This window comes from Vollenhovia emeryi, unplaced genomic scaffold (assembly GCF_000949405.1).
Source record: "Vollenhovia emeryi isolate VEMERY1.0 unplaced genomic scaffold, V.emery_V1.0 DF939212.1, whole genome shotgun sequence".
Classification (NCBI taxonomy): Eukaryota; Metazoa; Arthropoda; class Insecta; order Hymenoptera; family Formicidae; genus Vollenhovia; species Vollenhovia emeryi.
Genome location: NW_011967154.1, coordinates 810228 through 836678, shown reverse-complemented (window position 1 = coordinate 836678; position 26451 = coordinate 810228). Strand labels below are relative to the sequence as shown.

The window sequence follows — 26451 nt, the reverse complement described above, 5'->3', positions numbered from 1 at the left end:
GGGCTAATACGGCGATTTTTAAAATTTCGTATCTCGATAACTATTCGTCCAAGCGCAAAATAGTACAATACTTTTCTGTTTGTCTTAGTCCCCTCTACCTTCCCATGACCGGACGTCAAAGTCTTGCGTAGCACCCTGTATATGCATGTTTCACGCGGCGCATATAAAGAAAAATCTCTTACAAAGACAAACAGCAATAGCACAAAAGCATCATTGCATACGCATCTAGCGTGTGAGTATGTGTTTCTTTAAATACGTTCCCACTATTTCGTATATCCGGAGTATACCTACATTCCGCACGCAAATGTATAAGATGCTAAAACGTTTGTAAGGTTAAAGTGCCAATGCCCAGACATGCACTTTTATCTGAACATCGTTTTTTTTGGTCTTTAAATACGGATCCTTAAACTTTCAGCCATGAACATACACACATATCACAAGACACGGTAGTGTCTCACACCAAGTATAAGCGTAGCTAGAATCTTTAATATACATAGAGAAAAATCTCCTATGATAATATAGGCTCCTAATATGAGATAGCGGAGTTTCTGCTAAATTAATTGGCATCGTCTGTTGGTTGCACCATAAATTAATTGTAGCAAAAAGAGATTTGTGATTGAATTTGGAAATTGAAAATCTGCTATCTCATAATAGAGGACTTTTCTGAGGATATGTCGTTTCGCGCATTCTCTCGAAATGCACATGTACGTGCGAGGAAAACAATAACTGCGGTTTGCTCCGTACATTGTTCGCGGCGAATGCAAAAATGCAAAAAGAATGTACGAGGGTATACGTAAACGCGATCAAGGCAGCAAGCGAAGTGTCGTAAGAAAAATCGCACGCGGTATCCGCGATAAATCTACGGCAAGAGTCGGTGACCAGTTCGGAGTACAGATCCGTTTTTCCTGCGAGAACCGCGCTGTATAATACGGAAGATATAAAAGCTAAAGGGTGTCGAGTGGTCCGGAGATTTCGGCTTACATTGACGGACGTCGTGAAGGAAAATGTCCAGGTGATGACATGGCTGCCGTCGAATATTCGAAAACTGATTGACGAGACCAAGCACAAGTGAACAGCACGATGGATGAATAGATACTGTCGCAGTGTTACGATTCGTGGCCGCCAGCCCGGTCCCTCTTGTTTATTACCGATTCGTTCGGTTACAAAGACGTTCTACCGAGGTATGCGAGTTATGCTGTTTTTATAAACACATCTTATACACAGTGAAGTAAACATGTTACGTGTATATCTATCCGCGCGGTTGACACGTGAAACAATCAGATCGCAAGATAACGTAAAATTCTAACGAGTAAACAAAGAATGAATTAAACTATGATTAACGTGAAACAATTGATGAAAACGGGCCTTAGAGAAATAACTGATATCAACAGACTAAAGCTATAACGGCACACGATACTATTTTCCTTATTGAATTGCTTACGAGAGCCAATCAAGATTTAGCCTTGAGTCACCCGATCTAAAACTCTGCGTCTTCATTGGTTCTCGTAAGCAATCCAGGGGGAAAAAAATAGTATCGTGTATCGTTGGCTTAATTCGTCCGTTCACTTCAACTTCCGCAATAGAAACCAACGTTTCGCGCAAGTTTCACGCGGCGCATACCATATAAATAAAATTCTCTTACAACGACAAATGCAATGAGACAAACGCATAATGCACGACGTGTAAATACATGTATTTTTAAATATGTTTCTTTCAGTGCGTAAATCCGGAGAACCTATATTTTCATTTTTGCCTCGTCTGTTCATTTGAGACTCGATTGCGATACGTCGTTTGGCGCGTTCTCTCGAAATACGCGTGCACGTGCGAAGAGGAGGACGGCGGTTTGTTCAAATGGACGTGGTGAATGTAAAAATGCGTGTAGAAAACACGGCGTATAATGAACAAAGAACGACGTTTTCAGTGTACCTAGCGCCTAAAGTTAAGCAGGGTGTAGTAACAAATAAATATAAGAAGTTAAACATGTGTCCTTTCATATCCTGCCTTTTATCCTTTTCCTTAATGCCTTCCGGGATTTGAATACAGCTCTGTTCCAGTCTCGTTCACCGTAGACTAACATTTTCACAGTAAAATATTGATTATTATTAAACTTCAATCTCGTTTGTAAAAAAGTTTTCAACGTTGACAGGGCCTTGGCGGAGTTTCATGTGTATCAGATATATCTATATCCTGTGGACAGTTGCAAGATAATATACATAAGGTTCTACAAACGAGGAGGTGGAACTTGTGGTTGATACTGTTGTGGCAATTGACCCTGGCGGGCGTCGCGTGCGTGAGGGAGCTTCGCGCTCGTACACGCGCAGCCCGGGATTTCAGAATTTCTCGGCCAAACTTTTCGCATGCATAAATCGCCGTGTTACTTCACACGTAATGCAATCTCAGATCGCATGCTTCGTTTTGCGATTCGTTACTGTTGTCTATCACCTTGCCTGCGGCTTTCGTGTATCCGCCTGATTAACATACACGGGATTCGCAAAAATAGCCGCGACGAGACTGCGCTGCCTAGAATCGAAGCTCCAAAGAGAGACGCCAAAAATTTCATTCTTCGAACATTGTATTCACTTCAAGTTCTAAATTAAAGAAAAAGGAGCGTGCCTCCCGTATATTTTCTGAATATAATCTTAGGTTCCCAGAAATTTTATTTTAGAACGAGTCATCTCAACGTGTATCCGAAAATACAAATATAAGTCCAATAAAAATCTAGAATTTAGGCCCGATTGTACCAAACGTCGCTTAACTTTCCTGGATTAAGTCATGTCTGTCTCTTTCTAGAGTAACAGTGGAAAGAGACAAAGAACGAACTAAGTCGAGCTTAAAGTTAAGCGACGTTGGTGAAACCGGGCCTTAAAATTCATCAGAGTTGATAAAAGTATCAAATTTAAGTTCAAACTATTTTAATTAATCCAGTTTTCTAACAAGAATATTCTACAATGTCGCCAGCAGTAATTAGCAACGTCAGTGTTTTCTTGACCATATCTGGCATTTTTAATAATATAGAAAATTTATTGCGAAAAATATTACCAGGGTTTGAACCTGGACCTCCCTACACTCCAGGCGGGCGCCTCACCAATTCGACCAGTAGGCATGCGGTAAGATTTGTCGCAATAACAGTACAAAGATGTTGTCTTCGCGTCTATTTTTCGACTTTAATGAAATTTTCCTTTTAATTAAATTTCTCAGAGATGTAATTAAAAATATCAAATTGAAATTTATGATGGTATCCGTGTTACGTTAAAACATATAAGCAACTCTCTCCCTTTTCCTCTCTAGAAGTCCTTCCAAGTTTCGTTTCCACGAATAGAATATCCGAAACTTACTTCTAAAGGTTCTAAAACCGCTGGCGACGTGTTCAGTGACATTTGCTATTATCTCTCGGCGAGGCGTAAAATTATCCTCGCGACGGGCCATTGTCATCGCCGCGGCTTGCGGGCCACTCGCGGTCGGGCAAATCGAAATTTAAAGCCCCGCGCGGACTCGTTACGGGACGAATTTACGTCGCGCGAGCCGCGGTGACATTTAAATCTCCCTGTCGCCGGTGTTTTTCTCAGTTCGACGCGCGCCATTGTCCGATCATCGGCACGCGCCCACTTTTCACCGGTCGCCTTTATCAATCGCGCCCGATCCAAGAAACGACCGGCAGAAATAGCATTCGCGCACCTCGCCGGCTCCGACACCTCGTCCCCGCATGAAGCCGCAGCGCTGTCTCCAGATCGCTTTAGTGCGGGCAGGTACGATGCGCGACAATAATTCGAAAGTGACCGCCGTCCACGCGAACCACGTGCGTTGTATGTGCGCGTTATATTTCCACAATGCAATCGCTAACGGCGGATCGAGCGTGATCTGGGGCATCGTCTCGACGTTAATAGGCGGATCATCAATCGCGCGGACGTCGAGCAACGTTATGTAAATGCTTCTCACCCGACACACGACCGTTCTGGTTAACGATGACACTGACGGCCATTACCGACGGCTTTTAGCCAGAAATCGACAATCCGGGTAAGTTCAATTTTGGAATTGGCAAACATCGGCGAACGGGACCTCTTGCCAGTCGTCTTGCATCCAAGGGAGAATCCCGGATTTACAAAAAAAACAAGCTTAATTAGCAAGAACGTGAAAAGTTTTCGCTTCCGTCTCTGCACGTTTACGCACTTACATTAATCTCGAAATCGAGCACTGGGTCGTACACCTCTAATATAAATATATATATACTTTTTTATTTATATTAGAAGTGTACGACCCAGTACTCGAAATTAATGTAAACGTAGGCATGTAGGGACGGAAGCGAAACCTTTTTTTTAAACGATTTTGTGTGCTAGAAAAGAGCCCAAGGAAAATTGAGAAGTCAAGATGACGTCACATTGACCAAAATATGACATCAATTTGGCCAATGTGACAACAAATTGACATCGTCTTGACTTATCATTTTCCTCGGGAGCATCGTGGAGCTCGGTGCAATCACAAAGTCCCGATCTCTCTGCTTTTAATCATACACCTCTCGGCGTAGAAAAGATAACATTGATAAGGATATCAGAAGCGCTTTCGGCTTATAAAGAGCTTTTTCGAAACAGCGGAAGTGTCGCCCCGGCTAATATCACTAGATTGATTTGCGCTGGATTTGCTCAGCTGTCGCACTCGGAGTCAAGCGCGATAACATCTCGCTGGCGTGCGATCACGAATCAAGAAGGAAAGCCGCGACCGCTGCGTTTCGGGAAAAATAGAACGTGTTTCAGGAAAGTTACGCATCTTTATTGTAGACAAGTGTTCCCGCTCGACGCCAAAAGTTCTTTTAACAGTCTCGACCCAGCATATCATCTTGAAAGAACCTCCAGAAAACGAGGACAAGGGGGGGAGCCGTTACAGCGGTCACGGATGTTATATTTTTAGTTATAGCGGATTCTGTAATTGATCTTGAATCATCGAAGTCGCGAGCACGTGCAATGCGGCGACCGCGTGCCACGGCGTAAAAATACAGCGAGAAACGAAAAAAAAAGAACCGAGGGGCTTAATTCTGTCTCGCCCCGCACAATTCCGATCGGACGCCGTAATTTCCACGGCGTGTCGCCGATTTCTTTCGCCGCTGAAATTTCAGTCGACGTGTCGCGTTACCAGAAATTGACTTCGCAGAATTCTCGCTGTGAAATTGTAGATTAAACAACTTAAAATAGAAGAATAGAAAAAAAACCGCGTAGAGGGGCAAGAAATAAAATTTCCACCGAGAGAGAAAATAAAGCTGACGACGTCACTCGGGATAAGGCGACGATTTCGGATTTCGACTTCGACATACGAAAATAATCCTCCAGTTTATTCGTGGAAAAAGAAACAAATCGATGCGAAATTTATTTTCGGGGCTAAAATTATGCTCGTCAAGATTCTGCCGATCTGAATTCGCGCCCGCCGTTAGAACTAGTGCTTTTGTCTTGCCGCCAAATGACGTTCGCCCGCTCTAATCAATCTCGAAATTCGCGTCCCGGCGGTACGTACGGATACGCTAACGCGCAATAAATCGCGATGCAATTAAGAACCCCGCCGCGGGCCTTTACATGTATCTGGGAATGCGACGCGCCTCCTCCAAATTCGCCGCGGAGGCGCGCATTCTAATTTTCCATCAGCCGGGGCACCGTAACACCTGGCTGAAATTCGCGCCTGCGTGATGACGAGGCCTCGCTCCAGCCCTCGTGAGAGACTTTCGATGCGAGGGTGCAATTTAAACTTTGGCCCAGTAGCCAATCAACCCCTTGACGAGCGAACGATCCCTGAGAAGTCGGCCGGTGGTGTGAAAGTCAGGCTCGATACCGCTCGCGCAAATGGTGCGATTCGACCCGGCAAGTTCGCTCGCCGCCGCGCCGCTTCCAAAGAGAACCCTCGCGAGGATCGCATTTCGATCGTAATTCAAGAATAGAAGACACCGGTTGCGCAAAGGTAACGGATTTACGATCGCCGTGCATCTGTTCGTCCCGACGGTTCCGATCGCGCCGAAAAGCCAGGGGCACCTTGTTTATCCTCAAGATATCCGGAGCGACACGATTACGCGAGACGATTAATGCATTTTACACGTATCGCTTGTTATTTGGAATTTGATAGCATAATTTGTAAACGATAAAACGCTTTGCATAAACGCGCGGCTGGAGGTGATAAGCTCGAGATAACGTTTTATAACTTTCCGCACGGAGCAGCCGAGTGAGCGAAGAATACAAGACTCCACCGGCTCTCGTCGCTCTAAGGCGCCTAATTATGTGATACGGATTTAGAACACGCATGGCGTAGTAGGTATCTGGCTCGAGTACAGATACTCAAAAGAATCACGTTTCAGACCGTGACCCAGAGGCGCAATCGCGGGCTTAGTCTGACAATGAGCGGAAAGGTCGTGTTAAACTTTTCTCGCGGTAGAGTTTTGCATCGAATTTCGATCGCGATTATCAGTGTCCACGTATCGACGAGTGTGTCGAGTATATTTAAGTAAAAGAATTCCTTTCAATTCATTCGTTGTCTGCCCAACAAGTTTCGTGCGTCTTGTTGATCACGCTAGAATTTTTTGTAATTTTATTAAAATCACACATGAAGTAAATTAAACCTGAAACGAAAGAGATTTTCAGGAAGCTGTAATAAATCTCTAGAAAGTCTCGGGAAACTATAATAAAATGTAAATAACTGTCAAAGACAAAGAAGACGTTTATGAGAGATGGGGAGCGGATTTAGGGTGAAGTGATCAAATTCAGATCGGGTTTGAAAACCCTCTTCTCCATTGATAACAGTTGCTTTCAGTGAAATTTGTTCTACGTCAAAATGTCGATCGTGTCCTCTAATTCCAAAAAGATAATTTCATCAGTTTATTCCGAAAAGCCGGCGACAAATTGAATCGTTCCTCTGAATTTGATCTATATTAGAACCCGAGGACCAAAGAACCAGTAATTTTCGAAACTATCCGCGTTTTTTCTGCATGAAACAAAATAAGAAGATTCAAAAATTTTAAAGTTTATACCCCTTTCTACAAAATTTCATAAAAATGTTTGCAATAAATCGAAAGCAGTAAATAAAATTGCTAATTGCTTGACCTTCAAAAAACGTTTCGACGGAGCCGCCACATTTACTGTCATTTATGCGCTTCATTTTCTTTCGTCGATGCCTTTTACGATATCGACAATACATAGTAGCATAAAGTTGTAAATATATAAGCGAGCAAAATTTAAGTGAATCACTTCAAAATAATTATTTTCGTCAAACTTTTCATCCGCGTTTGGTCATCTTACTCTGAAAATTTTTGACCGATTGCAACCGATTTCTTTCAGTGTTCCGGGAGAGCAGATCGCGACGTGAGCGACCACGGTCATGGTCTTGAGCAGAACGCTTGCGGACTCCAGCTTCTTGGCTATCGCACCGTCTAAGATCAGATTTAAATCGGTTAGTAATATTGCCTCTCTTCCGTAAGACAGGCGTGTATTCATTAAGAAAGGCTTTTGAACTTCGTCAAGTCCGTGTCAAATCGCGGAACTGGCTTCTCGAGATTGCGATCGCGTCGCGAAAGTGTCAACGACACCGTACGTGACTGCGGGGCGAACGTCATCATTATTTCAGTGTGATATCGCGCGAGACTCATTAACTCTTGGTAACTTCAGTGAATAGGTACGAAATCTTAATAAGTCGTATCACGTCCCGGCAAATTATCGAGACTTTCCTTCATGCTCGCTATGGCGTGGCGGAATTTGGCCGCCAAATCTGAATTTACATGCTCCTATACTTGCTCTTAAATGCCTACATTTACATACGGAGCTGTTAGGTAATTTTTTAATCACTTTACCTTGCTTATCTTTTCACTATCAAATATGTGTCGACTCTCTAAGATAAGTCTGGAGGTACAATAGATACATAGAAAAGATTTTCTCTCTCCTTCCCCCTCCTCTCTCTCCTTCTCTCGTATACTGCAATGATAATTTTATTTTATTAAAAATACTTTTACGTCGTAAAAATAAAACACGACGTGACTTATGTTATTAACTTGAGGAATTGATTTTACATTCTTTCTAAAATTACAAGAGTAACTAGAAATCATGTCAAATGTAATATTTTAAAGATAAGCAGACGGCACAAATAAAATTCACATGACGAAAGTCCTTTTCCCGTAATATAGAGATCTTTCCGGGAATGTCGCGAGACTCGCGAGTGCAACGTACTCGTTTACCCAGTAATTAGCAAATTATATTTTCAAGTACCCCGGAGGGATGTAATTCTCCGAAGTTGCGTGCGCGAAGGTGTAAAAAAAGGAGCGTCTCGTTTCTCTATGACGCTAAGGGCCGATTTTCACCGAGAAATATTTCTTTTTTTTTTTCGCGGGAAGAGGAACTTATATCGCTCGCTGCGCTCGAGTTCGTTCCGACGCCGAATTCGTCGAGGGTGCCGACCTTGGCACGAAAAGCATCGGCGTCTCTTCGAGACGAAGCGATTAGAAGCTCGCGTGCTCGGTTCTGCGCGCCTCACCCTCCCGACGCTCTTATCGGAGCCCCCGCTCTATATATCATTTGGCGCACGTTCCTCATCCATTCCTCGATCCCCATCCAATATAGCCCCCTCGCAAATGTCACTTTTAATCCGAGTGACGTTTTACACGATGCGGTAATTGTTTCTCCGTCTGCCACCCGAAACACGACTGTCTTCTCGCTCACTTCTCTTGCGGTTGGAATCACATTTCTGGGGTTATCGAAAAAGGCTCGGGCCGAGACGTCTAGACGCTTTCTCTGACCCAACATCTTCCGCACGTCATTTGAATATAATTTTCTTACAAATCTCTCGCTGTAAAGTCGGAAGTTGTACGGGACTCGTGCACGTAAAGGCTCGTTAGTAGCGCCGTATTAATGAAAAATAAAACCGCGTAAGCTATTTCGCATTTTTCATCAAACGTCAATGGAAACGGCCCCGGCTAATGGTAGATAAGAGCGGGCGTTCGAGCTTTCGAGTAGACGTTACGTATGCCGTAACGTGGTGGCTGCCAGAACGGCGGGTTCTCATGCGGTACGGTCAATCAATGTCAGAAGGCACGCACGGCTGAAAGTCAATCAGAGCCTCCCGCCTGGCGCTGATCACTGACGCTCCCTGGATGGGGGCCGAAACGACGCCCGGCGTTTAAAAATCGGCGCTATCGGCCGTGATATCGATCTCGAGCCGTAGATCGAAAGCCGGGCGCATCCCAGATGTTCCTTACGCGAGCCTCGTTAATTCGCAAGTGCAGCGCGATTCTCGGCACTTTTGGTCATTTTTAATGCGCAGAGGATTGCACCGTTGCTCAAGCACGAAAAACATGCGCATACTAATGAAACCATGTAGAAAAATTGCACGACGAACCAATGGCTGGCAAATTCTAATTAAAGAAATTTATTGCGAAAAATATTGTAGGACTTTCCGAAACTGCGGGTTTCCGAAATTATACGTGATAATAATTAATAATAGAATTGACTGCTCTCTATCAATACGTTTAATTATATGTTTATAAGGCAACTATAATTGCGCGTGTACAGTTCTATTTCGCGCGATTCGTACAGAGATCTTCGGTCCGACTTTTACACACGGGAAACACGTCTTTTCCCTTTCGATCGACTCGGTCTTCTCTCTGGCCTTTTGTCGTCGATATTATATTCGGCTCTCATACGTGTCGACCGTTCGAGAAGGTCGTGGCAATCGTTGCCCGCTTTGCTTTCGCTGGTAATAATAAAGGCATTGCCTCGATAACGGACAAGACAACACGTTCGGGCTAACAAAGGAGAATAATAAAGCGTAGGCAAATGATTCGACTCGAGAACACACAGGACGGGACATAAGCACGTCGGTTGAATATATGTACATGTTTTAAACTAAGAAATTTATCGATTCCTACAATATTACCTCAGCCAGGGTTTGAACCTGGACCTCGCAATCAACTTCTTTAATTAGAATTTGCCAGCCATTGGTTCGTCATGCAATTTTTCTACATTGTTTAATCAAATTCTCTACGATACTAATGAAACTATTATTTTCAAAACGACTCCAGCCGATTGGAAGAAAACGGAGAGGCAATTGTGCGGCACGCGCGAGAGAATAATTTTTTTAACGCGCGACATTTATCCGGTTAGTGCGGGATTAATTAATATTTCACGCGGACACGTGTTTATACTCGCTGGAGACACGTGCTTCAGCATCGGCAGGACGTGGATCTGTTCGACTGACGTCATATTATTGAAATTTGAGCTGCAGGCACGCAAGATACGACACCTATCGCAACTAATCTTTCGTCGCGATAGTGTCCCGCCGTTTTGATTAATCAGCTGCTCTTATCATGCGACGGCGCGGTTGCCGAGAGACCGCGAGGACCGTCCGCGTAAACGAAGGTGTCAGCCTCGCGGAAATGCGCCCCCGCGTAAAATTTGTTGCGCGCGACGAGAGCTTCGTCTTTTCTCTCTACTCCCTTTCTCTCTCTCTTTCCCTGTGACAAACGGCGATCGTTCTTCCGGCCATTGATCATCCCGGCGGTGGACCGGCGCCCGCGCGCGGGATAGAGCGCCGTATTTTACAGCATCCGATGTTGTTCCATACGGCGTGCCCGCCCGCTCGCGTCGACGCCGACGGAAGCTTTCACGGAGCGACGCAATTGTTTGGATATGAAACGGTCTATACAGGGGGGGAGAGAGAGAGAGAGCAAACACGGCGGAATCGAGCGACGAAAACTCGATAACTGGGGCGATAACTCCGGCGCCCATTTACCATAGTCGGCTCGTGCCAGTTTCGTCCAACTCCACGTAACGAGGCGAAATCTCGAGGTCTCTTATACATTGGCCGCGTTGACTGTCGTTGCTCTCTCTCTCTCTCTCTCTTTCTCACACACGAATCCCCGTCCCAATAAGCTACACGTAATTGTCGCCAGTTACTGACCCGTGTCTGGCAATTTGGAATTGAATGACCTTCAGGAAAAATACTCGCGTGCTCTTCGTCGCGATTGTGTTCACGTTCGAACTTGAAACCTCCTGTAGTTGCGATTCTTTTAAAACTATTTAAAAAGCTTGATTTAAAACCCCGTCGGTAGCCATCAGCTGTTCGAGTTCGTCGAGGCGAAAGAAAAGTGAAAAGCGCCTCAACATGGTGGCTGCCAAAACTTGTTCTTTATCACGTGCTTTCCTCGTTCAAAGCAAGTATCACCGAAAATGCCGAAGGAGATCGATAAACCGGTGTACATTGGAAAGTTCAAAATATTGGCGGACCGCCAGAAGCTACACGATGACAGGATAATACCGTGCGCTGTTACGGCGCCGAAATAACCGCGTGCGCGCGTTCGGGAGATGAAAGCGCGATTTTATATACGGGTACCGTGAAGTTAGATTTACCGTCGGAATCGCCTCGCTCGCTTTTCGCCTCGGATTTCGAGAGTAATTTCCGCCAACCGTGAAGCTAACGGCGCGCCAGCGAGTATGAAGGAAAAAAAGAGATGGGAACAATTTGATCCGCGAAACGCGCCCACGCCGGAACAACTGTAGCATCTGCCTGATTAGAAACCCCGAAAAGGTACGAGTGAAAAGGGAAATTTCCCCTTTTCGAAGGTATGCGCGCCTATTCCGATACAATCTCTCAAAGAGCTCACGGCGTACCGATTTAAATGCAATTTAATGCCAATTTAAATGCTTATGTGATACAACCAGGGTTGGGTGAGTTATCTTTTTTTAACCAATTGTAAGTTAAGTTAAAAGTTAACAGCCTTGAAAATTTAATTTGGTTAAGATACAATTTATTAGGTTAATAGTAAAAAGACAGTAAAAAGTTACATGTTTTATTTTTACATAAAATCCCAGAGACTTACGGTCACTTAAATTCCATTGAATTTCGCGACTAGCGCGTTTGGATAATCACTTACACTACACGGAATATGGCCCATTTTATATGCAAAGAATTACGTGAAATTCATTAGCAGCGCTGAAAATCCATAGTACACGTATACACAGTAGATTTTAGAGCTGGCAGTGAATTTTGAAACCCAGAGACTGCCAATGTAGGCAGACGCACGGCGTCTCGCGACGCCTTTGTTTATGGCATGGCTAACTTTAAGGCCCGGTGTTTCATTTCCTGGTTAATTGTTAATCGACTCTCTATCTTTCTTTATATCATTATCTAAAAAGAAACAGAGAGTCGACTAACCTCTGGTTAACAATTAACCAGAAAATGAATAAACCGGTCCTAAGAGAGAGGTAAGTTAAAAGTTAAAAGTTACCGATAAAATGTAACTAAATTCAGTTAAAAGTCAACAGTCTACAATGTAACTAAGTTAGGTTAAAATTCTTTAACTTTTTAACCGTTTAACTTAGCTTTCATCTTTTTAACTAGACACCACCTAACCCTGGGTGCAACAGCATAATATTAATAATGAATAAAACAATGCGGTAGACCGCATAAAAATATATTACGGAGGGTGTGCTGAAACGCAAGCTAAAATAACGAACGGCATTGTTGTCACGACGAAACTGACTTCAATCTGAAAGGGAATATATTAATCAATAGAATCCCACGATCGAACTTTGTCACGTGTTCCTCGTAATTTTCCGCGTGTGTGTCGATGAGTCGTGGAACAATAAAAAGAAATGTAGGTTGAAGAAGCGATTCCAACGCGCGCTTCGGCGGAAATCACAACGTTTGCGTGACAGGAGAACTGATTCGAGTTCCCCGGTGATAAAAGTGTCTCCCAGTGAGTGCGTTTTAATTTATATTACAGCCTCCGCAGCGCCGTTAGGTTTCTCGGTCGGGCATAAATCTCGTCCGAGAAAAGAACCTAACGAACGGCTATCCTACCGATAGAACGCTCGCCCTCTCTCCCGTTGCATTTTGCGATCTCCTGATTACGCCGCGTTATCGCTTGTTTACGAATTTGGCAATGGAAAGGGAAAAAGTAATTGAAAGATAAAATATGTAGGAAGGAGAAGTGCCAATGTGAGCCACAAAATGAACGGAACTCGGTTCTCACAGTACAGGAAAAAGAATTTCTCTTTAATATAAAACGTTTCGACCCTTCTTCGGGTCTTCCTCAGCAATAAAATTTTATTCGCGAGTCTTACTGAGGAAGAGAAAGAGAAAGAGAAATTCTTTTTCCTGTACCGTGAGAACCGAGTTCCGTTCATTTTGTGGCTCACACTGGCACTTCTCCTTCCTACATATTTTTCTTTTGGGAGCCTTCACAACCTTGGAATAATGAGAGATAAAAAATCCCTGGCAATTACCGGAGTTCTTTTTCCTGGTTTCACGCCGAATCTCGCTGCTTCGAGATCCAATTATTACCCCCTGTGCCGTAAGGCGGACTCGCGAATAGCATCTCTTCCAGCCCATCACGGAGACCCGACCTTCAACGATGGTAGGTGGTCGTAGGGTGAAGCATACGGCGAGCAATGAAACCACCACCACGTCCATGGTCACCGGCGGCGTTACCAATAGGAGCGACAACAACGTCGTTGTCTCCACTGTACAACCGACCACCACTCAGCAAGTAAGCTCCTCTCTCACTCTCTTTCATCGTGCATCCTCGTTTTCATTACGTCGACGCGTATCACGTCGACGGGTCGGTCGCGCGACGTCTCGCGGCCTCGGGAGAGCGAGAGCGGTAGTCTATCTCGCGGGACGCGCGACTCCTCCGCAAAGTGTCGCCGCGCGATATCGGACTCGCTCCCGCGCATTCAGCCAAGTTGGACGCGACATTGTGAGCGAAAAAAAAAAAGTTGATAGGCGGTTCGTGCGGTACACGCGCGTGTAACCAGCTGGGACGTTTGTTACAGCGTCTTCGAGCGAGGCGATCTAGATCGCTACCCGAAGTAAGTTGCTTCAGTTTCGTGGCCGACGTTTGGTGCTCGCGATATACCTGTAACTAACGTGCGACGATGTAAGGAGTGACGGCGCCACTCGGAGGCATTGTTGAAGAAAGTCTCCTCCTGCTGCGAATTTGATATCGCACTTTGGGGTCATTTAATGAAACCAATTTCGGCAATTTACGTAAATGTTCGCACAACCGCCAGTTATTGCCACGTTCCACGCTGTCTTTAAGACTCTTCCTTCGCGAAGACAGTGTGCATCGTTTGTATCGGAATTCTTGAAAATCGCGCGTTTGCTTAGGATTTAATTTTTGAGGTACTCGTGCACCCAGCAAAAAGATTTATTCAGGTTAAACAAATGAGACACGTTGAAATCATGTTTCTTCGAGTCTACTAAATTTTTACTCACTTCTAGTAAAACACTTGCTAGCTTTGAAGAAATAGGTATGAATTCTCTTAGAATTTCCAGTCCCAGTGAAATGAAATTTTGATTAAGGTGAAGAAATCATTTCTTTAAAATCAAAAGTCTATCGAGGTCAAAATTCAAATTTCCTTGATTTCAAACTCCCTTTTCTGGACGTAATTACGGAGAATTCTAAAATTTAACCGGAAATGCTCCATGACTTTTGGACTGAAATTTTCTTGTTAATTGTTTTTCGCGGCTCACACGAGGCTCCCGGGGGCAGTGCCGAAAACGCGTAAGTGCGCAACGAATGCTCTGCACGAAGACGCTCGTGAACGTATAAGGAAAACGCGAGTGTGGCTCGTGCTTGTGCCTTAATAACGCATATGTGTGTACGTGCGCACACGAGGCACCCGACCGACGCGAGAGCTTAACTGACATATAAATAGCGCGTTTAAAGAGAGCCGGCTAGAACTTTCCCGCGTGGTGCGTCTTGCGAACCCGCGTCAGGAAGGCACGAGTCGCTTTCCGAGGTGGATCACGCGACTGGAGCGGGTCCAGTGATCAGCCGGCGCGTGGATCGCAGGGACGTGAGATCGCAGAGATCCCGCGCGTGCAGAAAGTCCCATTTCGGAGTGCGTGCAACACGTTAGTCGCTCCTTCGGTATTCGCGATCGATATTCGGTGAACGATCCGTGAAGTGAGTAAATAACATTGCTGATATGAACGAGTCCCCGTTGACACGGGTCACACTTGTGACACGTGCGATTCGTGAGTAACCGATCATTGCGGCCGGTATGGAGGAAAGCGAACCAAATTGCGTTCAACTTTCATTGATAATTGAGAGATGAAAGTCAGATACATGGGTATCCAGGCTTTGCAAATTGAGCGTCGATAGTTGAAAGCCAAAATAACTCTTTTCCCATCAAAGTTTACTCCTGTTATTAAAGTTAAGTTAAGACCGCGCGAAATGAAGATCTTGAAAGCTTTAGAAATACATTTTACTCCCGACGAGAAACGCGGGGCCACGGGCGATGATAAACAAAAATGAAGTTTATCGAGTGAATTACCGGTAGCTCACGGAGTCGAGCTCCGATCGAGAATTGCGAGCTGGAGCGCGCCGGGCAATATATGAATTTCAGTTTCCCCCCTCGAGATTAATTTCCGTCGTTTCGTGCGTCCGGCAGAAAGTCCGACGGATCTTCGAGGAGCAGGCCAGGTGGCAAGAAAGCGGCCCACGCAGACGCGTGAAATGCACGTCGGGCACTACCTATTGCGTGGTTAACAACTACAGCATCGTTGCCTCTAGGGGCGAACTTGCTCGAAATAACCGCGCCGTGAGTGAAACGACGTCGACGACGACGGCCAACGTCATTACCAAGAGGCGAGCGTCGTCGATCGTAAACGGGAGAATCCACTCCAAGGAGGAAACCGCACGGAGCGGCATCCTCGCCCCAGAGGAATCGAGGAGACCGAAGGACGTGTCCAAGGACTCGGCGAGACCAGGTATCTCAAGGGGCATCCAACGAGGTATAATCAAGTCTGCTTCCGTGCCGAAGGATTTGAAGGAAGGTGCGTTGCGTAATTTCTAAACTTATCGACGGGAATAACGCGCCTATTGTTTATTGATCTGCTTTGAGCCTTTTATTCGTCCACTTTTATCTCTTTACCTCTTTATACTCCTCTTTTTTAAATCGAAATATAACTGTTACTCTTTTACAAGAAAAGCTTCAATTAACTAACGAACATGATGAATTTGAACAAATGCACATCTTGCATTTGCTGTCGCGCCTAATACAATAGGCGCAGTGGCGAAACATTAGCTATCGCAGCTAAATATTAGTCTGTCCATATTTTGCAACTGAAATTTAGTTACATTTCTTTCCGCGGGATATTCCAAATGTGCGCCCCGAAAACTGCGGGTAAAATTATTTTCGACGGAGAAGTTGATTTCCCGTACCATCTATCTCTCTTTAATGACCACTTGGCTGTGGAAATGCTGACGTGCATGCCGTGATAATTTTTACATTCGCCCCCATTCGGCTCGCAAGTTGCCACTGACGGAACAATGTCTAGCGAAAATCGTGCGTCTCCCAGCTTCCGATTAGAATTGCAAGTGAAACCGCGAGGTAAACGATCGCTTTTCATAACGGCCTCGTATACGGCGAACCCGTTCTCCGATACGAGATTAAACGGAAACACACCGCACCGATGAAAAATTAATAAAAGCGTTCCGCCCGATGTGAAACAAATCAAGTTAATTGTCGAAATGTATGTGATCGCTCGCCGAAATCCAATAATTTGTTTCAAAGCGAAAGGGGACACCTTTCTATTTATACGATCTAATTTCCTAAAACACACGCGTCATGCACGCGTCGCCAGCTTGTCAGTTGAGGCTAGAGCGAAATAAAATAAATGTTCGCTTTCGGCTCACATCGATTCTGACGGCGCGCGAGGTTCTATAAGCACACGCGATCCACCCCACGATCTGTTTACTTGCGCAAGCCATTTTACGACAATCAACGACGATGCGAACATTCGCATGCCGCTAAATGCATCTATTTAGGCCCGCGACCGCGGACCGCTGAGGATGCTGCGAGGATGCGTCTTGGGAAGTAACACGGCTAAATATAGAGTCGTGACTCCGCAGGTCTTCCAGTGAGGGAAAGAACGCTGCAACGGGTACCGGAGGAGGGCATCCTGAAGAGGTCTTCCGCCTTCCTGGCGAGTTTAGCGCATCATCATCCCTCCAGCAAACTCGCCGAGAGGAATTCGCCGGGTGGCGCTGAGTTGGCCAAGTTCCTCAGGCCGTCGGACGGCTACGAGCTTCGCGGCTCATCCTCGAGGTACACCGGTCTGAAGGGATATTTCTCGATCCTGACGGACGACAGCGACGACGTGGGGCTGTGTGCTCTGCGGCCGTCGCCCAGTGCCCAGACGTTATCGACGGGCTTGAAGAAGAAGGGCGTCGGAGTGAAGAAGTCGGTGTCTTTCAGCTCCGACACCAGCTTCGAGGAGAAACGCGCGCCATACCGGAAGCCTGCCGTCCACGAAGCCAAGATCTATCGCAAAGGCGTGCTTCAAGGTGAATTCTGCGCTCGCTCGATGAGGATTTTGCAAAATTTACACAGTACTACAGATAGCATCTTCAACCTGTTATGTCTTTACCAAATCGAACAGCTGTATTTGTTTTAATACGTTCATTTTATCAGATTAATTCGGATTACTCTGCCCTTCTTGGCTATTTTATATTATTTTAAGTAAAAAAGAAATTGGTGGCTTGAAATGCAATAGTGCCTTATGTACCAACGCGATAAATGGATCATCGCTTTTATGCAAGAGACGCTTGTTTGCCAACGAGTTTGTGTTTGCACAAACTTTTCACGTTGACATGTACCGACGTCACTAATTAGTGCCGACAAATTGATTCCGATGTGTGACATCACTGATAAAAAGTACCAACTGATAAGAGCCACGTCTAAATCTAGATAAACGTTCGGTTCGCATTAAAACGTGAAGACACGTCTCTGAGCGATGTGAAAATTTTCGGCAAAAATTTGCGCAATGACGTCGCGTTAACAAATTGGGCTTTAACAAACTGCGGACATAAATTTGTCAGTAAGCAAATCATGATCTCCTGTTGCGTTAAATAAATTTCGGAGTATAATTTAATGTGGCGAAGGACTTTATTTAAAAATATCACAAACTCGTGATTTATGACCGCGTAATTTGCCGAAGCATAGAGAGTCTGTCCCCATAAAATTGTATTATTCAATGACATATTAGACAGTTACAATTGCGCGGGTAGTCTAATAAAATGTAAAAATAAAAAGGATTTAGGCTGTGAGAGTCAAACGCGGTTATTAGTGCGCGACAATCTAACAAAATTGTTTTCAAATACAATTCTTGATCACAAGTTCCGGACGTTTCGGTTGAAAGTTTTAACCATTTTCAACAATGAGTTCTTAAACGTCCGGAACTTGTAACGAAGAATTGTACTTGAACAATTATGTTAGATTGACGCACGCACAACCGCGTTTGACTCTCACAGCTTAAAACCTTTTAATTTCGAGAGTCCAGTCCACTTGTTTAATTTTATATTTTCTAACAAAATTTAATTGGTAATTAAAAACAACTTGAAAGTAATAAGGTGAACGTGTAAATCTTACAGACCACCTACGCAAAGAGACGATCAGACCAAAAGTGCCGCCTTCGTGGGAAATACCCTCCGGGGGCCCTACGGCCCTTCTGAGGGCCGCCAGGGAGGCGGACGACACTGGTCTAAAGGAAATCGTCGCGCAGGCTCGAAAAGTAGGTCTGAAAGGCATGGACGTCAACGTGGTCGACAGCAGCGGGAGGGTGAGTGCAAAATTCTCTAATTAATTGAATTAATTTCTAATTGCCGTCGCGCTTCGTAATTTAAAAGTTGCTCTGCAATATTTTACCTGTCGTTTACCCTGTTAACGCAGTAGTGTGCGGCGCGGCGCGACGCGCTTGCGTGTCTGTGAAAAAATGTGACGACGGGGAAGAAACGCGGGGGAAAAAAACCGCGGAAAGAATATGGGGAAACGCAAAATATGCAAAACTATGAAATGCTTAATAATTGACCCAACAAATCACGAGTTATCTGGTCGTCGGATCGGCCTCTGTCTGTCGATCCTATTTGAGATTCTTTCGGAGCTGCACTTTCGGAACGGGAGATCATTTGAGCGAAATGGCTTACGCTAAACGAATCCGACGGATTGGAAAGCCGGCGGCGATCCGTAATTAACAGCGCGCGATTCGCGATCGATGAAAGTGCAATTAAGGCCGAACGAGTCGCGCGCGACGGCAGGAAACAAATTTCGCCTTCGAATGGGTCTATTTTTAAATCGTCCGGCTGCGATCCCGGCGATTCGAAGCGCGCGAGTCTCGTTTCTCGCGGGGGTTATGCAAAAATGTACGCAACCACGACAGGCCCCTGCGGTCCGCTCGACGATTGATTGCAGACGGTCGGGAGTTAACAGAGGTGTGAAGTTTCGAAACAAACGCTTTAGTGCTGATCTCACGCATATTGTTCCTTTCGTTACTTCCGTAAATTTTGAAGACAACTACTATTAACGTAAAAAACGGGTGTCCTTACACCTATTACAATTGTTACAATTATTCTTACGCGGAAAACGATAAAGGAAAGTCCTCTATTATAGGTTTCTAATATGAGATAGCAGGTTTTCAACCAAATTCGATCACAAATCTTTTTTTTCGCAACGAATGCTCAATCCAACAATGAATTTTCCATTGAACGAATTTCGCTCCAAGGGTAATAAATTCACGGTGGAATCAACTGATGATTTAATCTTATGTATCATAACTTTGTTTCTAAATGATTTATTAATTTAAGTATAAGATTTCGTTTCTATTTAACTTTTGTATATTGCGGAATTTATGTAAGGCTTCTTTAGTCGGCCGTTTGAAACTATAATATTTATTATGTTTTAACCAGCTCGTTTTATGATTAGTCTTATTCCTTTATGATCCTGTCTCATAATAGGGGACTTTCCTCTGCTAACACGATTTGACACCACGTTCGTTCAATATCGTATTCATGAACGGTAGATAGAGCATGAGTAAAGAAGGTCTCGACATGACTTCTTCGTCGTTTCTTTAAGCGTTTCCTAAGGAAGATCTCCCTGATAGGCCAGCGAAAATTTTCAGCGTGTTTCGTGCTGCTTCGCACTGCGGCGCATCTCGATCAGATAATCGGCACAACTATTGTAGCATAGTGAAGAACTTTTCTAATTGCTGACGAAACTCCGTGTAATTAGACCAGGCTGTTTTCCGGCCGGCGCGCAGATTAAGCGGCAGGATCGATCGACGAAACGGATCCGACCGCCAGTCCGTCGCGGATGTCGGCAAAAATTCCATGCTCACGGCGCGGCGCTTTCATTAGCGCCCACGTGCGATCCCCTCGTGCATGTAGCCTCGTGGAAAAGTACCGAATTACCCGTCGGCACCCAGCTCTGCCCGCTTCTGCAGCAAGCGGGGTGTAAAATCGCGCCCCGAGAGGAGGCTAAGATTGGTTGCATTCCGAGGGGAAATACGTGTATATGATATCGCTCGGCAAAAACGCTGCAATATATTTCCCTGGTAGATCTGGAATTCAGTTTTTTTTCTTTTTTCAGTGAAACCTCCAGCTTTATGGTACGCGGGGATTAAAGGTGTTTAGTTGATTCGAAGACACTGTGCCTTAGAGCGCAGTGATAAATTTTCTTCATACGAAGAGAAGCTTCTTTTCCAATTAACCCTTTGAAGCATGGTGGTAGCCCACGTTACCACCTCCTTTACTGTTTGGCCATTTAATTTTTAGGTGACGCATTTAGGTCGGGTTTTTTTTGCATTTTTGAGGCATCTTAGCGCAATAACCCACGTTACCACCTCAACTTCTTTACTTTTCGGCCATTTAACTTCTAATTAACGCATTTAGGTCAGGTTCTCTTGCATTTTTTGAATATCTTAGCATAGTCTTTAATATTTATTGTAAATGTTTTATAAATAAACAAATATGAAAAGACAGTAATTTTTTCGGAAAAATTCATTACTGACCAAGTTTTTTAAGATTATTTCTTGAAAACTTTGTGCAAGGGGGTTGTCGGGGTCGCTCATTACTAATCCGATGTCAGATTCTCAAAATTAACAGTGTCGTGCCAGATATTAAAAAAATCTGAAGAAGCACGACGAACGATGGGACCTGGCATTGTAATTAGCGTCGTTTCGGAGGACACGCTCGTACGAGATGTTTAATCTTACACAATGACCGCTTACGTTCGTTACCGTCGAACGATTGCGACAGGATCGTGGACGGTTCCATTGAAGACGAGACTGCCGTTTGCAAAGAGCCTCGCGCTTCGTTGAAATTCGGTGCCTGAGGTCCGGTTTCACCAGCGTTGTTTAACTTTCAGCTTAGCTTAATTCGTTCTTTGTCTCTTTCCAACTGTTCCTTTAGAAAGTGACAAACACGAATTAAACCAAGATTAAGGATAAGCGACGTACGGTGAAACCCGGGCCTCTTACAATTAGACACGCGCGTCTTTCCCGAGGCGAAACTGACCGACGCCACCGCGCGTCTCGGGATCGATACGAGAGCGCGTAAATCTCGATCCCGTACGGGGAGCCCGCGACCGCATTCCGTATGCGGCGGTGTCGCGTCGCAATTAAAGTCGGACTCGGTCTCCTCTCCCGTAGATAGAAATGCGGTCGACCTTCGTGGAGCCGCGGCGTACGCTGCGCTAAGGTCGGGACGAAGGGGAGCTCGGTGTAGGCGTCCCATGTAATCGTGACGGATAACCCCGGTAACGTCGCCGCTTCCCAAGGCCGAGCACGTGAAGCGCGGAAGATATCGCGTGTTACAACGCGCATCAAGGAATCGTGCTCGCGATCGATTCGCACGTATCGCAAACCCGAAGCGATCGGTTACGCATCAACCCTGATGCAGCACCGGACGGATAATGCGCGATTTCCTTAAGCGAGCGCCGTGCGATGATTCAACGAGGCTAAAGAATTCGCCCGAGGTCAGCACGTTACGTGCAAAAATAACTAAAGCGTTGGAAATTGTACAGGCTTCAATGCACTCATTAGCCTGTAACAGAGTTTCGTTTGAAACGAAATAGGACGCGTTGCGTTTGCCGATTCACGCGTCGCCTTCGAGGGCAAACGCGTCTTCTTGCGAGCGTTTGTTGGCATAGCCTGTGTTTTAACGTCTGTTTGTATACCGGCGCACGCTGACGCAAGTAAAGCAATAACGTTCAAACGTCAATAGCCACTTAATAAATTGATTCTTAACGGATAGTCCATTGTGCGTCCCGATGTCGGGCGGAGGCAGCAAACAATGCCGGGATGAGAATGTCTTCCTACGAGATGTCACACTAGTCAACAATTGCGATTTAAAAGGCGATATTCAGCCCTCCCTTTTCATTGTACTTACACGTCAATCGAGCGGTAGCAACAATAGGTGAGACGCGGCATTCAAAGATGAATTCGATTAACGACTCGTACAGGGGGGGAAACACCGCGCGATTTAGCGCGATGGGTCGCGTTCTCCGTTGAGAAAAAGTTCCAGCCGAGTCAGCCCCGAGCTCGGCGGAAACCGGCGAAACCTAATTTAAAATTCGCCCCGCTCCGCGCTTAGCCGCCGCCGGTGTGGATTTAGCGGAGTAAAACCCGCGAAATGTGCGCCGTGTAATCGCGCGGTTTTTCATGTCACGGTCAAACGCGTGGCAGACACCGGGCGATACGGCCGGTGGCCGTGGGGTAAATAATGTTCCGCGCGAAACGCGCGAGTTTACGTAATCGGGCGTGCTTTCGGCGCAAACTAAACCGGGGATTATTTGTTTGCCATTGCAGACGGCCGTAAGTTACATGGCTGGGAACGGCGCGGCGGCGATGCTTGAGCTGGCGCTCTCTTTCGACGGCGTGGACCCGAATCTGCCCGACAACGAGGGTAACACGCCGCTGCACTTTGCCGCGCAGGCCGGTGAGTGTGATCGATCGTGTTATGAATATCAGGTTGCCGGCGGTTCCTGTGTGGCCGCGCGACGCTGGGAAAATGTCAATGACGCGTTGCGGGAAAACAGTCCGTTTGATCTCGCAATTTTCCAGAATCCGATTCCCCGAATATCCGGTGGAACCGCGCTATTAATAATGCCAATATAATAATGTCGCTGCAAACGCGACGTTACCGAGACAAAGGCGTCTACATGGGCCGTGCGCGAGTTAAATGGCTCAAAGAAATGCTTCCTCCCTTTCGCCTCTTTCCCCTTTCGCGGAGCTCGAAATATCACCTGTGGTAATTATAACCGACGTTCCAAAAATGAATCCCGGCGAAATACGGAGAGTAGGATGGCCGCGGCGCTCTTATTCATAGAGAAAGTGACAAGAATAAGCGTTGCATCAATCGGACGCGCGAGCGTAGCGACGAGTAGGCGTCGAAGGTGTGTTTTCGCAGGAATCTCGAAAATGCGTTTATTCGGGAGTGGTTTACAACATAATTTACCGCGGTGTTTACCTCTGCTTCTTTTCTACATCCCACGTGATCATCCCCTCTCAGTAGATAGCAAATGGCCACGTGGCTGCAAACAACTACATACCATCCGTCGCGGTCGCAAATTAACCATGAACTTAAAAAAATAACAGAGGATAAAGTTCACGGGATCCTCATTTAGCTTTGTGACTCAGACATGACGTTTACAGCCTGAAATAAAGTGGGAAAACAATAAATGGAGCCGTATTAAAGCCTAATCTATTATGCAATATGCTCCTTGCGTCTATTTTGCGGCCAACAAATACGTTCGAAAGATTTGTGCAAGTCGATAAATTGTAGTTATACAATGTAGGATCGTACATTGTCGGCAAATTTTTCAAGAGTTTTCGGTTTGCTTATATAAAGTAGAATGTTTCTAGGCGCAAGGAGCACATTGTAGATCAGGCTTGAAAGTAAATATTAAAATTGAAATTGGTGTTAATGGGTTAAAATAGTAAAAGATTAGTAGGGGCAAAATGTGAGCCGTCACCTAGACAAAGGTGATAAATTATATATCAGTATTTCTCGCATATAAATCCGCTACAACGACTTAAACACATAAGAAGTTATAATATATAACAAATTTGAAGAATTCAACGATTCAAAAAGGGGAGAAATGATTTCAAAACTCGGCATTAAATCAGGCGATCTCTCGTCTGTCAAACGTAAATACTCTTTCTGAACACTTCACGGTCTCGTTACACTTTTATGCAAACGGGGATAATGTGCGGAGGAAATCGCGATAAGCGCTATCGGGAAACGCGACCTCAAGCCTATATATACCAAATCTGCCGGCAGTTTTCGCGTCGGCACGAGGATCCCGTCGCGTCACACAATCGCCGAAAATAGCGAGGGAACATCGGAGCGCCTCGTGCAACAAACGCGCAGCTTCACGATGACGCGTGCCGATAAATGTCCCGAGCCAAAGCACCGCGGGTTATGAAATACAGGAGGAGAGAACTCGCGAGCGCGCGAAGAAAATCGGCACCTGTGATGTCAGTACATGTTTTCTGTTACGTATCTGCGGACAGGACAGACCGAGTGCCTCAACATCCTTCTGCAGAGGTGTCCGGACATCGAGGTGGACGCGAGAAACACCCTGGGCTTCACGCCGCTCATGAAGGCCGCCCTTCAAGGTAGAACCAAGTGCGCGAAGATTCTTCTGTTCGCTGGTGAGCCAATAGTTGACTATAAATTTTCATCAACCATAATTTATTATAAGTAATAGTCCGATCATCTGAAACACTAATGGTCTCTAATATACATTTGTAATATAATATAATAATAAATAATAGTCTCTCGAAAATAAAATAAATCCATAACGTTCGATTAACAAATAATGAAAATAGATTGAATATTTGGAATATTATTAAGTATGATCACGAAGGATCACGGAGTGTCTCTTAAAATTGCTCAACTGCGCCGTTTGAGAATTATTTGTCGCAAATTTCCAGGTGCAAACCCTACGCTGCGCGACCACGGTAGAGGACTGAGAGCCGAACAATGGGCGAGGTTTTGCGGCAGGTACGTGTGCGCCGAGATGATCGAGAGGTTCGCGAGGCATCGTCTGTTGGAGAGAACGACGTCCTGTCGTTGGGGCAGCGAGCCTGAGCTGGCTGCGAAGGTGTTGCAGGGGAAGGTACGTAGAGCGCGATATCGAGCTAACGTCCTACTCGGATCTCCTTCGTTTGGAAGACGTAAATCCTACGTAAACTATGCTAGGTGATGCCTATACCTACGACGCCTCTGCCGCAACCCTCGGGATTGAAGTCGAAAATAAGAAAAGTCTTCCGCACCACCTCCAGCCCCGACCGGACCTTCTCTCTGGTGTCGCAGCTCACGAGCGCAGCTCTCTGCGCGAGCAGTCCGGCTCTGCCGAAGCCCTCACCTGTTGTAAAGAGCCTTCTGCGACCGTTGAGCGTGCCCCAGTTAAGGTGCGACGTTCGTCAAGGAACGAAAACTTTCCGAACTTCGCCGATCGATACTTTATAATCGTACTTTCCTTACGATTGCACGCTTTACAATGCTTTCTTGCAAGATTCAAAACGTCTATTAGCAAATTACAAGCGATTTGCAAAGATAACAGTAAATAGTTAATTTCTCAAATGTCAAATATCTTTTTCAAATTACATTTGTTAGATGATAAATAATTCTGACTTAAAGCTAGCGTTAACATGGAAGAGAAAATAACAGTCTGCGCCATTTTTCAGGGTGACGCTGGTTTCGCAACAGGACTTCCTGGAGAAGACCTCCGAAAAGTACGGGACGAATTTCACGGATAAGATCGAGAACTCGATCGCGAAGCCACCACGCTCGAAGAAGAAGAGCAAGTAGTCGAACGTAAAGCTTTCGCGGTCACGAGCCACGTTTAGAACTCCACTTCGCACTGAACACACTCGAGGGGAGATGATTACTCAGGTCTGCTTGACGTAAAGCAGTGAGAGACGGACAGTGTTTGTGATCTATTTGAGATCATTTACGTGTTATCCGCTGTTGCCTGTAATCGGCCGATCGTCCGACGCCGCGGTCCCTCAAGTAGATCGTAGGTTGTTCATTTTTACCTCGCTGAGAGAAATATTAGCGATGCATTTTTCACCCGTGGGACGTTCACGGGGATAAAACGGAGGACCGTCGAAACTCCATTGCTCCCGATAAATCACCATTTCCAGTCGACGGCTGCTGTTGGAGTGTTGTCATGTTTACGGCCCGTGTACTCGAGATTGTTTTCGATGTACACCGCCGCCGCGGTCGGACGCATAAACATTCGGGACGGTCGAATTTTATTTTTAGTTTAGACTTGTAATGGATCGTACGACACGTGGTGGGACGAGGCGCGGCGTGCGAGCGCGGTTTACAAGAGATCGCAAAATCACGATCGAAAGATCACCGTTGGACGATCGCGATATTCCTCTCCGTCGTCTCGATATATGGGATCTCGATTCTTCTTCCGGGAAACGCAAATGTGTTTGACTTGAAGCGTGCGCCGAAGCGAAGCCTCGGGGGTTTTTACCGATTGAACTGTTAAAGATGATCGAACGGCTTGCGATCAACCTCACAGCCGCAGGTCTCTAACTTATAATACACGCGTTTTACGTACAAGATTTTATATGCAGTTACTGTCAGATGGTTATTTAAATAAATGTCTTATTAATTAACCACTGTCTTTTGATTGT

The 26451-nt window shown here is 45.4% G+C and overlaps 1 protein-coding gene across 2 annotated transcripts; it reads left to right on the top strand.

Annotated features, from left to right (window-relative positions):
• The first annotated feature begins 3470 nt into the window (after nt 1-3470).
• On the top strand, nt 3471-26433 carry LOC105561096 (protein HOS4-like). 2 transcript variants are annotated; one of them, XM_012010765.1, is made up of 11 exons: nt 3471-4014; nt 7305-7416; nt 13328-13501; nt 15411-15795; nt 16874-17308; nt 18395-18582; nt 22603-22732; nt 24310-24450; nt 24733-24917; nt 25001-25212; nt 25489-26433. In XM_012010765.1, exons 2-11 carry the CDS (start codon nt 7345-7347, stop codon nt 25610-25612), a joined length of 2046 nt encoding a protein of 681 aa, XP_011866155.1. In that variant the 5' UTR covers nt 3471-4014; nt 7305-7344; the 3' UTR covers nt 25613-26433. The 2 variants fall into 2 exon arrangements, with proteins under 2 accessions (XP_011866155.1, XP_011866156.1); XM_012010766.1 differs by having other exon boundaries at nt 3472-4014; nt 13340-13501.
• Nucleotides 26434-26451: the final 18 nt, after the last annotated feature.